This window comes from Molothrus ater, chromosome 2, assembly GCF_012460135.2.
Source record: "Molothrus ater isolate BHLD 08-10-18 breed brown headed cowbird chromosome 2, BPBGC_Mater_1.1, whole genome shotgun sequence".
NCBI classification, from domain to species: domain Eukaryota; kingdom Metazoa; phylum Chordata; class Aves; order Passeriformes; family Icteridae; genus Molothrus; species Molothrus ater.
In genome coordinates this window covers 97,647,885-97,663,538 of record NC_050479.2, presented here as the reverse complement: position 1 = coordinate 97,663,538, position 15,654 = coordinate 97,647,885, and the positions used below count along the sequence as shown (strand labels likewise).

The 15,654-nt window shown below is 38.8% G+C and overlaps 1 protein-coding gene across 5 annotated transcripts in view; it reads left to right on the top strand.

Annotated features, from left to right (window-relative positions):
- BBX (BBX high mobility group box domain containing) overlaps positions 1–15,303 on the top strand; it is a 139,576-nt gene extending 124,273 nt beyond the window's left edge. For all 5 annotated transcript variants that reach the window (XM_054518632.1, XM_036382038.2, XM_036382023.2 and 2 more), the window contains 3 exons: positions 3,557–3,754; positions 4,360–4,552; positions 7,239–15,303. In XM_054518632.1, the coding sequence (XP_054374607.1) occupies positions 3,557–3,754; positions 4,360–4,552; positions 7,239–7,326 (479 nt within the window). In that variant the 3' untranslated portion in view covers positions 7,327–15,303. The remainder of the gene's footprint in view (positions 1–3,556; positions 3,755–4,359; positions 4,553–7,238) is intronic.
- Positions 15,304–15,654: the final 351 nt, after the last annotated feature.

Below are 15,654 nucleotides of genomic sequence, written 5' to 3'. Positions count from 1 at the left end.
TGCAGAATAGGATAAACTGTCTGTGCAAACCTTTAACAAACCTAGCTGAGGAAACCGTCTGGCATTGACTTCTGGATATGTCTCTCTCAGAGTCATTTCTGCCACCGTGGTGTAGGCATGCCTGAAGGCCCATACCTTCATGGCATATTCTCAACTCTGCTTGTAAAGATAGCATAGTAGTTCTGTCCATGCCACTGTCATGGAGACGTGTTGGCAGGACTGCACAGTAACTGCAGAACCTCATTTCATGTCTAGACAATGTTCCCCTGAAAATTAGCTGAGTTCCTCTTGGGACAGTTCTTGAATGCAGGACAGTGTGGAAGCAGAATGGATATCAAATGGATTAAAGAAAACTACAGGGAATTAAACCTGGCTAGTCCTATCCTTCCTGCGGAACAAAACCAGGTCCTGATTTGGAACTTCTGTATGGATATACCTTTGTCACTTGAAACAGTGGGATGCTGTTCCTCTTGAAGAAGGTGCAGGAGCACATAGTTTAGATGTAGAGTTGTTGAAACATGGACTCCTTTCTCCTCTAGAGGTCAGCGCAAAGGGTCTTGCCAGTCAAGCCTTTGTGTGATCTCCAAGTCAGGTTTTATGTCTACTTGAATAATACTCTATAAAAAAGTCAGTGAAATGATTTCTAAACCCAGTGTCCACTAAGACTGCTAGAGAAGAGAAAAAGATGCTCTTCCCTTCAACATTCACCCTGTGCCCACACACACAAAATACTCATTGTTCACCTTCAATCCTTCCTTCTTCAAGACTGTATGGCAGCAATGTTATATTGAAGTGATAAAGAGCTTCTTTTAGAGCTAGAGGAAAAAAGAAAAGTAGATGACTTTCAAGTCTCATTTCAAAGATTAAAATAAAAACCTGGGAGAGGGAATATAAAACAATATAAAAACATGGAGAGGGAATATGCTTACTGCATCTGAGCTTTTACAGCCACCTTCTGCTGTTTTCTTCTGTTTCTTAGTCAAACATGCCAACATCATATACTCCTTATGTCTTCCACTATTCCCTATTTTACCTTTCAAGGGTTTTTTTCTCTTTATTTTTTGACACATACAATATAAGAAAGAAAAATATAAAAGGGAACCTCAACTGTAGTGATCAATCAAGTTAATTTCTAGTGACCTGACATACAACACATCTAATTAAATGCATACCAAATCAAGTCTCCTTTAATCGTATGTTGTTCATTGTTTGAAATCATGTCTTAATGTTTTTATTAAATGTAAAAAAAATAAAATAGTGGCTTGTAGTACTAAGATTAAAAGCATTATAAACTCAAGCTAGAAGTAGACAGCAGTGTCAAAGTGCTAATTAGAGCAAATCAGAATTAACAGATAGTGTTGGACTACAACCAGACCATTACATTAAAATATAATCGACACTTTATGAATTCCCAAATAAGAAATCTGGAGAGAAGGCTGCCTATTTAATTATACATTCCAATTAACATCCTGGTCTCGATGCACAATCTCACTGTTGGCCCAGCTGAGTTACTTGAAAGTCACATTTGTGGTCCATTGGTGCTTCTACTTAATTAGATTGTTACAGGGTGGATCTTTGCCTGTGCTTTCTTTTGAGCACTCTCTACAAAAAAATCAGTTTTACGGCAAAGCTATGCTCTGGAGAGGTTGGCAGCTAGAGCCAAGCACTTCAAAATGCTAATTAAAACTGTGTGCTTTTTTCCCAAATAAACAACATGAACAAGTTCAAAAATATTTTACAGGAGAACATAGGTGAATTAAAATCATAAACAGATTAAAGTTTGGAAAATTTCAAATGTCTGTGCATGTATGTACTAGATCTGATTGTATTCTTAGACAATAAAACATTAAAAGGTCCTTCCCATTCAAACAGAAGAGCAAAGGGCAACTGCTAACAAGATGAAATGTGTTACAGCTATTCTCTTCATCTAGTCCACATTCTCACACAATGAACAGTTTAAAAAGCCAGCAAAATATATAGAAAGTTCATTAAATCTACAAAACTAACAATAAATAGTTTCAAACTAATGTGAAAGGCAAAGGCCATGCAGACTTAGGCCAACAGTTAGGCTGTTGTGCAAGTTTCTGGGGCTGGATGCTCCTGTGTGACACCACCAGTCTCAGTGCAGGAGATTGGAATTGTTCAGTTCTTAGCCCTTCTTAAAGAGCAGTTGTTTGCACTCTGGCTTCAGTTCTGTGAGTGTAATTTTTGCTGGTCAAACCACCCAAAAAGTGACAGATGTGTATTTAAAAAGTCTTTAAAACAGGGAGAAAGATTAAAAGAAACTGGAGGGAAGAGTAAGATAGCTGTAGACACAGTAAGAGCTGTAGAAAATATATCAAGGACTGTTGCAAAGAGATGGGGTATAACCTGACAGAGAGTAAAGAAAATGAGTTGAAAATACAGCAGGAGGGATGAAGTGCAGGCATTAGGAAAAAATACGTTATCATTCAGGATGGCAATGTACTGGGAAAAAATACCTCAAGAACTTGATGCAGGTATCATGAGTATTCCCAATTTCAAAACAGGTTGGACAGGCACCTGTAAAAAATTACCTGAGCATTTGCTACCTGTAGCCTCTTTCTAACCCTAGCTGACAGTGATCACAGATGGGGCAGGCTTCATAGCACTTTATCACAGGAGGGAAAAGGATGTCACAGATTGCCTTTATGTACTAGTGATGCCCTGTGGGATCAGCAGAATGGCTTATTGACTCAATGCAAATTACAAACAGTTGACTACTAGGCACTGAGCTCAGACTTTGGAAGTTTAAATATGTTTTGTGATTGCTATCTGACCAATTTCTTTTTGAACAAGATTAAAATAAACTCTTTACTTGAGTGAAAATTTGGGATCATGTTCCAGTTTGGGGTGAAAAACTACTTCGGAACATCAACACTGGAGCTGCTGAGAAAGATTTAAGCTGTTCCTTTCTCATTCTCTGAGTTTATATGGGCAGTATTTCTATCATGGTATTCTATCCCATGCTTACTTCTATTTTTTAGCATGCTTGTCTTCAGCTGTGATCCAGTTATGCTTTTTTATTTGCAGCCTTTGGGGTGTTTTTTAAGGTTTGTTATTTTGTAAAAGGCAGTATTTCTCTTTCTTAGAGGAGTTGATGTAGAGTGACTAAAAAGGTAACACTAGGTTTTAGTCAGGAATTGCTGAATTCTGCTTGTCAGTCCGTCTGTGAGCTAAGATAAGCTTATGTGAGGACCCTTGTTGTTGGTCCTTAAATACATTTTGTCTCTTAGCCGCTTGCTGGCATCTTCTGTTGCAGAATGTTTTATACAGAGCAATACCCTGCTCTCACTCAAGTGCCGCTGCCAATCTCACAGTTTTCTTGGCAAATATTAGAAACTCGAACATTCAGTATTGTATTTAAGATGGATTCTGTTACTTCACTGCAAACATCTGTGGCATTCAGATCATGTCTTGGCATGGGTTATGCTCTTGAGTACCTGTGAGGAACAGTTTTATGCAGATAGATGCAAAATGAGCATAGCTAGTGGCTGAATTATTCTACATCTAAAGTTGCGTTTTTATTCTCTTGCAGCCATACTATTAGAAGACAGAAATTCCAGTGAGAGTGCCTGGAAGAATAAAATTTCTATATCTGCCCTAAACACTCCAGAGCCAGCAATGATGCACGAGCCTTTAGTTGGCAGCCAGAAAAGGAAAGCAAGGAAAACTAAGATCACACATCTTGTCCGAACAGCAGATGGACGAGTGTCACCAGCAGCAGGGACACTGGGTAAGGAAATTGGAGTTAAAATTTCATTAAAACTGAGTGGTTGGAGAAGGTTTGAGGGTACAAGCAACCTATCAGGGCAGTATTTTTTAATTAACTTGTTTTCTTACCTGCTTAGAATGGTCATTATTTAATATACAGCTATCAACCACTGAGTCCATAATGGCCAACTTCTTTTATTTGAATGACCAAATTTATCTTTTCTCCCCGGGTATTTCACTCTAAGAACTGTGAACTGATGCAGAGAGAAATGGAGAATAGTTACCTTTCAAAATTTGTTTCCAGTAATGCCAGAGTCCCTGCTGGAGTTCTCCAGTAAGATAATCTTTCAGGACTGCTGTATCTAAAACATACACAAAAGCTCTCTTGCCTGAGCGAAAAGATGAAATTCAGTTGAATGCAAAATCAGTAAACTGCTTCATAAACCTTAGTACTGTGCTTCTGACCCAGTAGCTTGATTCAGAAGAGGTTACAGCATGAATCCAATGACACTGGCAGAATCAAAATCCTGAAGGTACAGGTTCTGTTAAAGCCAGACTAGTCAGCATATCAATAGCTGCAGTGGATTTATGGACTATGTCTGCATACTTAACTTTCTTTCTTTGCAGAGGAGAAGCCAAAAGAGCTGCCACAAAGTACTCTTCAAAAATCATCAAGTGCAGAAGCAGACTGCAACAGTGAATGCTCCAGAAACACAGAGACAGAAGAAAATCATAGTATTACATCAGATATGCCAGCAGTGTCTGCATTCTTTAGCTTAGCTGCTCTGGCAGAAGTAGCAGCCATGGAAAACGTACACAGGTATGGATTTCTTTTCTTCTTGCTGTCTTAAGTAAATAGCATGTGGCTGACAGCTTGTTCAGAAAGCATGTGAATAGCAGACTGTTTAATTTGGCCTGCGTTTCCCCTTCCACAGCTTTCTATGAATGTCTGCTTTGCCCCACTTGCTTAGTATTATTAAGTCTTCACCTAAATGACAGTGTAATCTGTTTAGCAGTTAGTAAAATGATCCTTCTCAGTAAGCTTACGTACCAATTTTTGTATGTAAACAGGTTCAAATGCTCCTTAAGATCCTAATGATTGAGAATTATCAGATGCTATGTGTGAGATAATAGCAGATTTAAATAGCTACTGCATGATGATTCGCATTTTCCAGTTGCCTAAAACCTAAGATGGTGGAGAAAATTTAATACATTTTGAGATTAATTTTTTTGTGCTGAACATGGCTGAGGGAAGCTAACTAGTTATTCTTACTCCTGTGCTTTGCTGTGTAAAAGGCAAAGCATCTGCAAAATTGCATGGGGTAGAACAACTCTGGCTGATGGAAAGCCATGGTAGCTTAGGTTGGTCCTCTCAGTTATTGAGTAGGCCATCCATACAGATCAGGTGGAGAATTACTTACTTATGAATCGGTACGGAATGGTCAGACCTGTGATGGGAGTAAATAAATTACAGCAGGTCCTCCTTGGCTCTTGATTATCCAGTGTTGTTCTTTCATGGAACTTACTGGATATGAAACCCCGTCCTCTCCTGCAATGAAAACTTGTTGAGGGAGCATTGGGCCGGTTTGAAATCATCACAGCCTCTGCAGATGCCATTTGACAGATTGCTGGCTGCCTAATGATTGCTGCTCCTCAAGGCAGCAGTTCATTAAACCATTCACAACCTCAATTAACTGTTCCTCTCATGGGCCCCATTGATGAACCCAGTCCTTTGTGTTCTGGCTGCACATCAAATGCTCAAAGGCTTTTTGGAAGCTCAGGAACCCTAAAAGAAATAGATCTGCTGGTTCCTCGCTGCAGAAGGTGTTGTCTTGCTTAAGCAGTGTTGGGTGAGAAATTATTTCACACTGCAGTCAGTCTGTCTGTCATCATAAGCCACATAATGGAACTTGTGGAAGTGCTGTGCTAAGCTCTGCTCTCACTCACACCATTGTGGTTTCATTGACTGCCATTAACACTGACCAGAAATGCACAAAAGCAACAGGATTTGCTCTGCTGTGGTTTTTCTTCCTTGTGCCTCTTTAAAGTTCTTGTCCTCCGCTTGTCCTTGTTGAAGTGAGCTAATGTTTTGCAGAGCTTTGTGCTTGGGTCTTTCTCTTTGAATGCCATCTTTTGTCATGTCATTATGTAGATTTGGCAATGCAGCACCTTTCATAAGGCCTGAAAATACCAAATGGGCAAATATCCCACAACTGTTGAAAATGCCATTTGGTAATCATCCTGAGGAATGTGAAATGACAACGGGGGAGGACTCTTCCAGTAGAAAGTTAGCCACATCTCTCACTGACTTGGCAAATGGAAGTCAAAACAGAAACCTAAATCTTACAGGCTAGATGCTTCTCTGTTTTCTACTCTGCCAACTGTTGTTACTTTTTGTAACTCACTTTATTTGCAAATATCCAGAAATGTGAAGAAAAGAATTGGAGGTTTGCTTGATGTGTTTCTTCAGTGTCTGAATGTATTTTTTTTAATAGTTTCATAGAGCCTTGGGACATGGAGTCCTTCTGGCAGCCTGGTTTTCATTTGAAGTCTTCTGCTTATCTTCATTTACCTTGTGCATGCCCTGATTAAGCACTGTGAGTCTGAGCTGTATTTTCTGCCAGGGCCACTTCATTGCACTTCCCTTGTGTGAAGCACATGAGTACCTCTGCTGGGGGTTTCTGCTGGGGATCTTAGTTTGGCCAGAGTGAGGTAAAGTGTCCCTGGTGTAAATAAGAAGCAGGCCCCAGATTTTCATTGCTACCAATGACAAATACTGTAACAAAAATAGAACCTCACCTGTGAGAGTAAATAACAGGCAGTGACATGCTTGGTGTATGTATTTTTAAAAGGCAAGCTGCAAAGGAATTCTCCCAAGTCCATTTGATACCATGACTGATGTTGATTTCCAGCACATAATTCTGGTACAGTTTATTTTTACAATACCCTGTGCCAAGGGATCATTTTTAAATTAACACTGCTGTAGTAATAAAAGAGTTGTGCTAGGCTGATGTAGTCAGGTAACGTGGAGGAATCCCAGTGCAACTCTGCTGATGAGTATATTTCCATATTGCTTAAAAGCTGTCTGTTGACTCACACTAACATGATCTGTGCCTCTGTGCATTTACCTTTTGCCACACATGCTATCTGCTCTGCTTCTGAGGGCTGCAGCAGCTCCCTTACAAAATGAGTCACAGCACTTGTGTGCTCTTAACTTACTCTCATGCTCTGGATTTTGCTTTGTGTAGTCAAATACCATCACATCTGGTTTTTCCTGCCTTTTCATTGTGATGTAGGTTGTCCTGTTGTATGTATTACTGTTGTAGGGACTCCTCTGAAAGCAGGTGTAACCAGAGTATGTGAGCACCTGCAGCAGTGAGGAGTTACTGTGTGTCTGTGTCGGGTGCTGAACCCTGGAACTGCTGCTTCCTGTCTTTTCTGGTCTGATAACAGCACCTCCTGTGCTCTAAGTATTGATGGGTGGCTTTTCTTCTCTTCTTTTGCAGAAGTCAGAGGGCCACACCTCTCCCACATGATGGACAGCCAAATGAAATGTCTCAGGCTCCAGTGCTTATTTCCTGCGCTGACCAGTGAAGCTCCACTTTATTGTAAAACATTGTGCTTTACCTAATATCCTAGCCTTGTCTTTACCAAGGGAAGCTAGTCAGTCCATATGATGGAACTAGAGACTGCAATAAAGTACTTATTGCTCTGAGTGGCCCAGAATTCACTGGAAGCCAGACATTAGCAACTTGGGCCAGGTCCTCAAATTGGAACCCAGTATGTAGGAGGGTGATACTGTCTATTAATGAACTGAAATGGAGTGGAATGATCCCAGAGCTTGCTTTCTATTGAAGGCTTTTAAACAGTAAACGGGTGGTTGGTGTGAAAAAGGCTGCCTTTACTGTTAGCTCACACAGCATCTCTTTTACCAACCAGAGAGTACGACAACTAGTTTCATATAATATCTAGTTATTCTAAATGAAAAAGAAAAAAAAAAAAACCAACAAAAACACTGACGCACTGCACTAGTTACTATTAGATATTCTTAGTCATTTTTGTACATGAAGATTTAAGTTCTAAGATGGTTTATATTAATAGGTTATGCCTACGTTTATATTGTAGAACGAATTTAAAACCTGTTCCAGAGAACTCAAGGCAGCCTGGACAGATGTACCATTGTTAGCGGTGTTTGGGCAGCCACGTGGTCCAGATGTTCTGCACTTTTATATTTGCCACCGGAGTGGTAGAGTTTACTGGGAAAAGTTCTGACAGGCTACGTTTGGGTTTGTTTCTTTTTAATTTAGCTTTGAATAACCAGGATGATGTGCATTAGAAAAAGGTGTGGTGTATGGAAAAGAAAATATTGCAGATAATTGACTTGTCTTTCATGCCTTGGAGGGTTCCTTTATTTTTGCATAGATATCTGAGTGACAAGGTGAAACTTTCCTGTAAACAAAAAGTACTGCAAATGCGTTTTTCAAAAGTGACCTTAGTATTATTTCACAGTTCTGAATAACTTAAAACCATGACGTTTCGATATAGTGTACACCAATACACATACCTTTTGCATTTTACAGACACTGGCATTGTTGTAGTTACTATGCACAGTCCAAATCGGCTTCAGAGTTTGCATAAAGGGCCAACTACAGTTTGTGTTGGTAAAGTGGAAAGCTGTATACAGTTAAACTACAACTGAAGAGTAGCGTTTGACTGAATTCAGACTACAAAACAGATCCATCTGCCAGTTTCTGTCTCTGCTTGTGTTGAATTTTTGTGTTTTGCTGTCATAAATACATCCCAAAAGCAGGCCAAGTGTATCACTTGGCCTGTTACCTTCACTATTCTGACTTACACTATTGTTTAACCAAGCATTGATTCCTACAAATAGATGCAAAATGATCACTAGTAATTGATCTAAAGCTACAAATTCAACAGGGTACTTCTTCTATAGCACAAGATGTTTCCCTACTTTTTGCATTGTAGCACAACAATTTACCAAATTGGACTCCAGCAATAATTTTCTATTAGTCTTCGTCATACCGGCTGAACTTTTGATAGTATTAGATTGAGTTTGAAGTTCTTTGAATTAAGTCTTTAAATGATGCAAGTTTACATCATTCTATCAGGCATTCTTATTTATACTTGACTGAATTGATAATGTGTTTTGAGGTTATTTTGTAACTAATTTGATGTAATAGCCATATGGACAGTAATTATTAATGCTTGCTAGGTTTAGCCTTTCATTGTTGTAGTTAAGTGAAAGTCTCTGGTTCAGTGTCAGGAAACAACATACAGTGTACCCCAAGAGTTTTAAGAAAGGATTAGAGGTCTGACAAAAGGCACATAGCTGGGGAAGTGTCACTGAAACAGCAACATTGAGGATGCATGTGGTGAAAGAAGGGAACAAGAGAAGAACAACAAAATTTACAAACCAATGAGTCAGTGAAAAGGCTTTTTTAAAAATTCAGGTGACTAAATGTCTAAGAGCCCCTAGAATGCTATTGCAGCTTATGGTGGTATTTTAAATAAGATTTTATTAAAGTTTTATAAGTTATTTTAACAAGACAGGAAAAATTTAAAAGACTTAAAACTTGTGGGTCACAGCAGGGTGGCTTTTGGAGTTTTGGACCACTTTATAATTAGCTGAAATCCAAATATGTTACAGTGCAGGCCGTTCACGTTGACAATGGTACTAACTTATTTCTCTAGAAACCTTTAGAGTAGATATATTTTTGTCAAAGCACCCCATCCTTCCTCGATTTAAATTTCAATATTGTTCCTGGAGATATTTCTGTATATTAATGGTACCTTTTTTAAAAGAAACAGAAAATTACTTTTTTCTATATTAATTAATATCTTACTTGATCTGCTTTTCCTTGACTTTCCCTTAGAGAGGGGGTAGGGTTGGGTCAGTTTACTGGATATGACTGTTTTCAGATACTTACAAACCTTTTTGTAGATATGCTTAATTTTTAAGCGATTAGGCACTGAGAGTAGCAGAAATCCTGCAAAGCTTTATAGTTCACTAGGCATTTGCCTTTGTTGGTTCTATGAGTGATGTCTTGATTTGAGTAGCTAGAATTTTCCCTGAATCTACTAGAAGGGGTATCAGTATTTTCAGGTAACAAAGTCTGTTAGCACAACAAAAACTTCAGACCAATATCTTACTGTATTTGGGTTGGGTTTTTTTCCTTGTTTGTTTTGTTTTAATTTTTATTAATTTCAGCTGCTTTCATTTTGGAAAATCTTACTGCTATTGTGTGTACTTCAGTATACCAGCAAACACTGTTACCTGTTAACACATTGTCCACAAATGCCTCTAGAGAAGAAATTGTTGCACCTTATGTATATCTCAAGCAAACCAAAATATGATGCTTTTCTGCTTTGTTTATTCTGAATATGTTGTATCATACTTTACTGAACCCATTTTAACTTAGCTAAAGCTATCAATATTTATGCATTTCACATTATTTTCTGGATCTGAACCTGTGTATAAATCTTTCTTTGAAAAAAAAAAAGACAAGCATTTACTGTAGTTGTCCTCTCTGACTTATCCATGGGAGGCGGGAATCTTGTCTCAAGTGTAAAATGCAGTACTGTCCCAGTTTTACTTGGCTTTTATTTATTTCGTCATCTTCAGTATTTCATAGTTCTGAGGCATACGAAATGCATTGTCATAGCCGAAGCTACAGATCTAAGAAGCTGGGAGAAAATTACTGTAATGTCTTCTTAATTGTTCTAGTACTGTATACAAATATGGGAACTATGTTCTGCAGAACATTTGAGATGCAGATTCTTATCCCCACAGTAGGCTATTTTCCAGGTATTAGACCAAATCAATCAAAACTTCATATCTTACAGGTCTTTTCTGACTAAATTATTCTGAAAATATTTATGGAGATTACTTAATGCTCTGCTTCTGGCAGTAAGTACCCCTTGAATGTGCTGTGATTTCAGAAAAGAATATATTTATTTAAGCTCTCTGAATGCTCTTTTATACTAATATGGTATCCCAAAGTCAGGAGCAAGAGATTTCTTGGTAGTTTGGGTTTCTATTTTATAGCACTGGTGCATGACCTTTGAAATTAAAGTGATAAGCGTTGTTGGAAAGGGGCACCAAGAACAAGGGACTGGTAGAAGTGTGTGGATTTGTGGTGTTTAAATTCCAGCTTTGGTCTGTATTATTTGGGTGAAAGCTGCCTTTGTAGCACAAGGCTGAAGAGTATTCTGTAGTTTGTATCAAGTAGAGAGTTGCAAGTCACGTCAGTACAAGGGAATGCCTTATAGTTTGGATGCTGTCTTTTGCAACAGGATATTAATTGAAACAATTTTAATTTTCACTGCCTGTTTAGCTACTGTACAGATACTGAACCAACTGAAAGCAAGTTATAGACATGGGGCAGCTAAGAGCATGTAAGGAAAGCTGTCCTTTATTCTCAGTATGGCAACATTATGGCAACAAAGGAGAATTAGAAAAGAATTTAGATGTGTATATATAGGTGTGGGTGTGTGTGTGTGTGCGTGTGTGTGTGTGCGTGTACCTGTGTGCGCCTGGGTGTGTACATTCTGCAAAAAAATGATGTAGGAAACCAGAAACATGATGGGTCTACAAGACACTATAATGTATGTTGACCCTTTTGAGTGCACTCCTTTTTTTTTTGAATGCTGAGTCTAATATGGCTACCTCTCCTAAAAGACTACTTTTGTTAACTTCCATTTGCTTTTAGGCATGATCATGTAATCTTTTTGGCCATTGATACCATTTGTATATCGCTGTGTGCTTTATTTTCCAAGAGCAACATTTATATAGCGCAGACACCATAAAGGCTGAATATACAGTAGTAGCCAAACTATGTTGCTGGAGCATTTTTGTTTAGCCTCTGCCACAGTCCTATGGGTTGCAGGACCCACTAGCTCTGCTTGGTTCAGTGAGATCAGTTTCTGTAAGAGCAGAAGATGCAGTGCTTGAAGGGTGGTGGACTTGTGATGTTTCCAGAGGTGTCGAGTAAGCTACATGCTGCTCTTGAAACAGCTTCTGGAGTTTACATTCACAGTCCTGATTTTGCAAGGAAGCATAACTGTACAACTTGGGTGTTGTATACCCTACATTATTCATTAGATGCCGTTTGTTTGCTGTGCTTGTTTGATGGGTTGTAGAGCTCCTTTGCCATGTTTTGCAATACTCGTGGCATTCTCCCTACCCTGTATGTATTTTTGAACTGTCAACTACAGCTGCCAGGATGCTGAGGCCCTTCAGGACACTGAGTGCCATGAACAAGTACATATTTAGGCTGTGAAAGGGTTACTTGCCTCCTCCCCTGAATTCCCCAAGAAAAAGGCACAGTGAGGTTTATGGTCTCACCGAAGTACTACCATAGTCATTTATATACTCAGTATTCTGTACTGAATTGACAACTTTGAAGAAGCTTATAAGATGAATGTCTATTTCATGTTCCCCCACTAATTCTTTGATGGCCGAAATCTAGGAAGACTTGACATGAGATCTCCACTTAGCAACACACCCAGGTGTAGGCTGGAAACCCCTCTTAAGGGGCAGCATTGTTGTTGTCATTGTGACAGTGTGGGAGCCCTGATCACAGACCACTATGCTTTTGGATTTAAGCTTGGGCTTGCATGGTGTTCCTGGGGGAAGCATGTCATCATGACCTAGGGCCTTCATTGAGGTGGAATTTTAAAACTACTGCAAATAGCTTAACATCTATGGAGTTCTTCCAAAGAATTATATTGTAGTTTCTGAATCTTGGCTGTTTAGCATATACTAGGAGACCTGCACTGTACTCCACTGGAAAAACCACATCTGTTCAGGAAAACTGACTGGGCTCCCAAATGTAATGCTCCTCTGCTCTTTTCAGTTCCAAGCTGAAACCTTGTTTGCCCCTCAGTACTGCTGTACTTCAATCAGTGGTTGGGTCTTTGAGGGCAACAAAAGCAGGAGAGGCATGTACTTGCATGTGTCTGCATGTGTGTGTACATACACTCACACACACAGTGGAGTGCAGTGACTTCCAGCATGTACTCTGTGCTAAAGTGTTCCTGTGTTTGCTCATAAAACAAACAACTTTGAAGTTTTTCAGACGATAGTTTTCCAACTTCCTTGCTAGATTTTAGTATCTTTTCTTCACATTAAACAGCATAAGGTGTGAATTTCAAAAGTCACATCTGAAAAAAGCACAGAACCTGCTGACCTGGATCTACAAAAACCGTCTTTCTCAGCAGTGCTTGCTTTTAATAACCAGTATCTGTTGACAGTTTCAACACAACTGATTTGCTATGATCTTTTTTCTTGGAGCCCAATCCTTCAACTTCTATTCTCACATGTATTTCCACTGAATTTTGACTTAGTATATAGTTTTATTCTTTCCAAAGTTTGGTGTAAACATGCCTTACAATGGTTCATCTCCATCAATGGTATAGCAGAGTTACTGCCTTCTTAGTTGTGTGTAGTTAAGTCAGTAAGCACATTTATAGAATGTCATACTTTACTCAAAAACCTCTAATTTGATACTTCTAAGTGCACATGTTAAGTCATGTGTATAACATGCTAAAGTACATCAAACTGTGATAATGAAGCTGAATTAAAGATTTAATAAAATATTTGAAATATTTGATAAAGACCTTTAAATAGATTTCTTTATGTTCATTCTATTTTGGTTATCTAGCGTGTGCCTGTTAACAGTTTCCCGTTTAAAACTAATGTTTGCAAATAAATACTATTCAAATGAGCTTCTTTGATACTTCACCTGCTTTACCATCAAATGATTGTTTACTTTAACATATGGCTGAGTTAGCAGTATTTGCAGAATTTGTTTTTAGCTACAGTACAAACTTGTTGGGTTGTTTATATTTAAACAAGCTCATTTTCACCAGAAAATGGAAGATGCCAAAACCCAGGGATGGATCCTCAGAACTGTATGCTGTAGTTTTCTGTCAGATCATCCACTCAGCTTCTACACAATGACTGTGAAGATGTCATTTACTTTGCAAAGAACTTCTGCCCAGTTGTTCTTCCATACATGTGTCTGTACTGGGAGCTTCCATTTTATTATTTAAAACTTCTGAGCCTGGCTCAGCACTGTTGACATTGCTTAGAAGATCCACAGATCCATTCAGGTGCCCTAGAATTCTGCGGACTTACATTGCATGAAACTGGAGATTGTGGGAGAGAGAGAGCCGGGACTCAGTGCAGTTAGGCTTTTGAAGAAAAGCTTGCCTTTTCTTCTGAGCTTCCTAGGTATCTACTTCGTTTTTATGGATTTTGTTATCTTTGCACAGTTGGGAAGCTTGTTTATAGTCAACAGAGATAACAGAGATAAAAGAGAAGTCATCCTACAGAAGAAGCCCTTGCTATGATTTCAGTCTTTGGACATAAGAGAACTTAATAATGGTTTATCTTTTAGAAATAAGTAGCAAGCATCAATGCCTAAACCTAAAGGTAGTAGGTTCCCACTACTTTGGAAACTTGTTTAAACCAGGAGTCTGCTCTGCCCATATATTTTACAGTCTTGAGGCTTGAAAATTAGACCGTTTGAGATCTTCTCTTTTTCTGTCTTTGGATGCCTGAAACCTCCTTGATTGCCATGTATTTTTTGATCGCAGAAGACCCCAGAACAGACTTCATGAAGCCAATAGACACTGGCTGTTCACGTGGGAGCAGATCTGTCTCTGAGTCAAAAGCAGAAGAAGGGGAACATTTAGGGGTTTTTTTATCTATGTGCTATTTACTCAGGAAAGAAGAAACGTATGCAATTTTGCACTGCCTTTACTGGGTATGCGTCAGTATCTCTGCAAAAAAACACCAGAAATGGAAAAGCTTCAGCCTTAAAGGCCATGTAAAAGTCATGGGAAAGGGGAAGGAAAGTTCTGATTCAGTGAGCAAAAAAAGTGGAAGAAATTTTAAGAAATGCATCTTCTGTCAGTATCCAATGCCCTGTCAGGGACCTTGAAATCACTATTCACCTTTTTTTATTACTAAATTACCTTAAAACAGTTGTCTTCATTCCTTGAAGTCCCATCTTTTCTCCTCTGTTTTCATTTGGTTCTTCCAACTAAAAACCTGCTGAATTCAGCTAATTCTCAGTGCATCTAGATCTGATTTGTTACCCAGCTCTCACTCAGGTTGCTTTTTCCAACTGCATGGCATTTCCACTGACTCTTAAGTGTCAGGTAAGGTAAATTTCAACTAATACTTCTGGAAAAACACAGGATGGAAAGGCATCATCCAACTCAAGCACCATGCTTTGCTAGACACTGCTATTCTCCCCTCGATACCATTGTTGGGTCCCTTTCATTGTTCATTCTGGAGTTTTTTAATGTACAGCTAACCCTGCTTTCAGAGAGACTTTTTTTTTCCTACAATGTGACAACATGGAGTGAGACACACAGTATACCTGGGCATGCAGTAGCCATGCTATACACCAGCTCACGTGGCTGTCAGTTCTCCAGTAGGACACTAGCACTTTGTAACAAAATATGAGATGCGTTCCTATCTCTGCTGCAAAGTTCTGTTTTGTTTTGTTTTCTGAAATAAAACCTGTAAGATACAACATCTACCATCTATCCAGTGTCAAATTCTTTTTTTTTTTTTTTTTTGGTGGACTTTTCTTACCACAGCAACAGTAAGAAATTGAGCTCTAATACAGTTGTATTTAAAATATACTTGAAATTTCATCAAGGCTTTATTGGTTGTCTTCTGATTGGAGAATTATTAGATGTTCAGCAGAAATGCACTGGCCCACAGTGTCACTGCTGCAAGCCCAGCTGAAATTCCAGTTGAAAATCCAGCCTATATGAAGTACAAAATACAAAACATGTAGTCCATATAGAGCAGCACTTTAGTTTATTTGTCATTCTGTGAAACAAGAGGAACTGATTGAAATAGACCCAAAAGTCAAGCCAGTT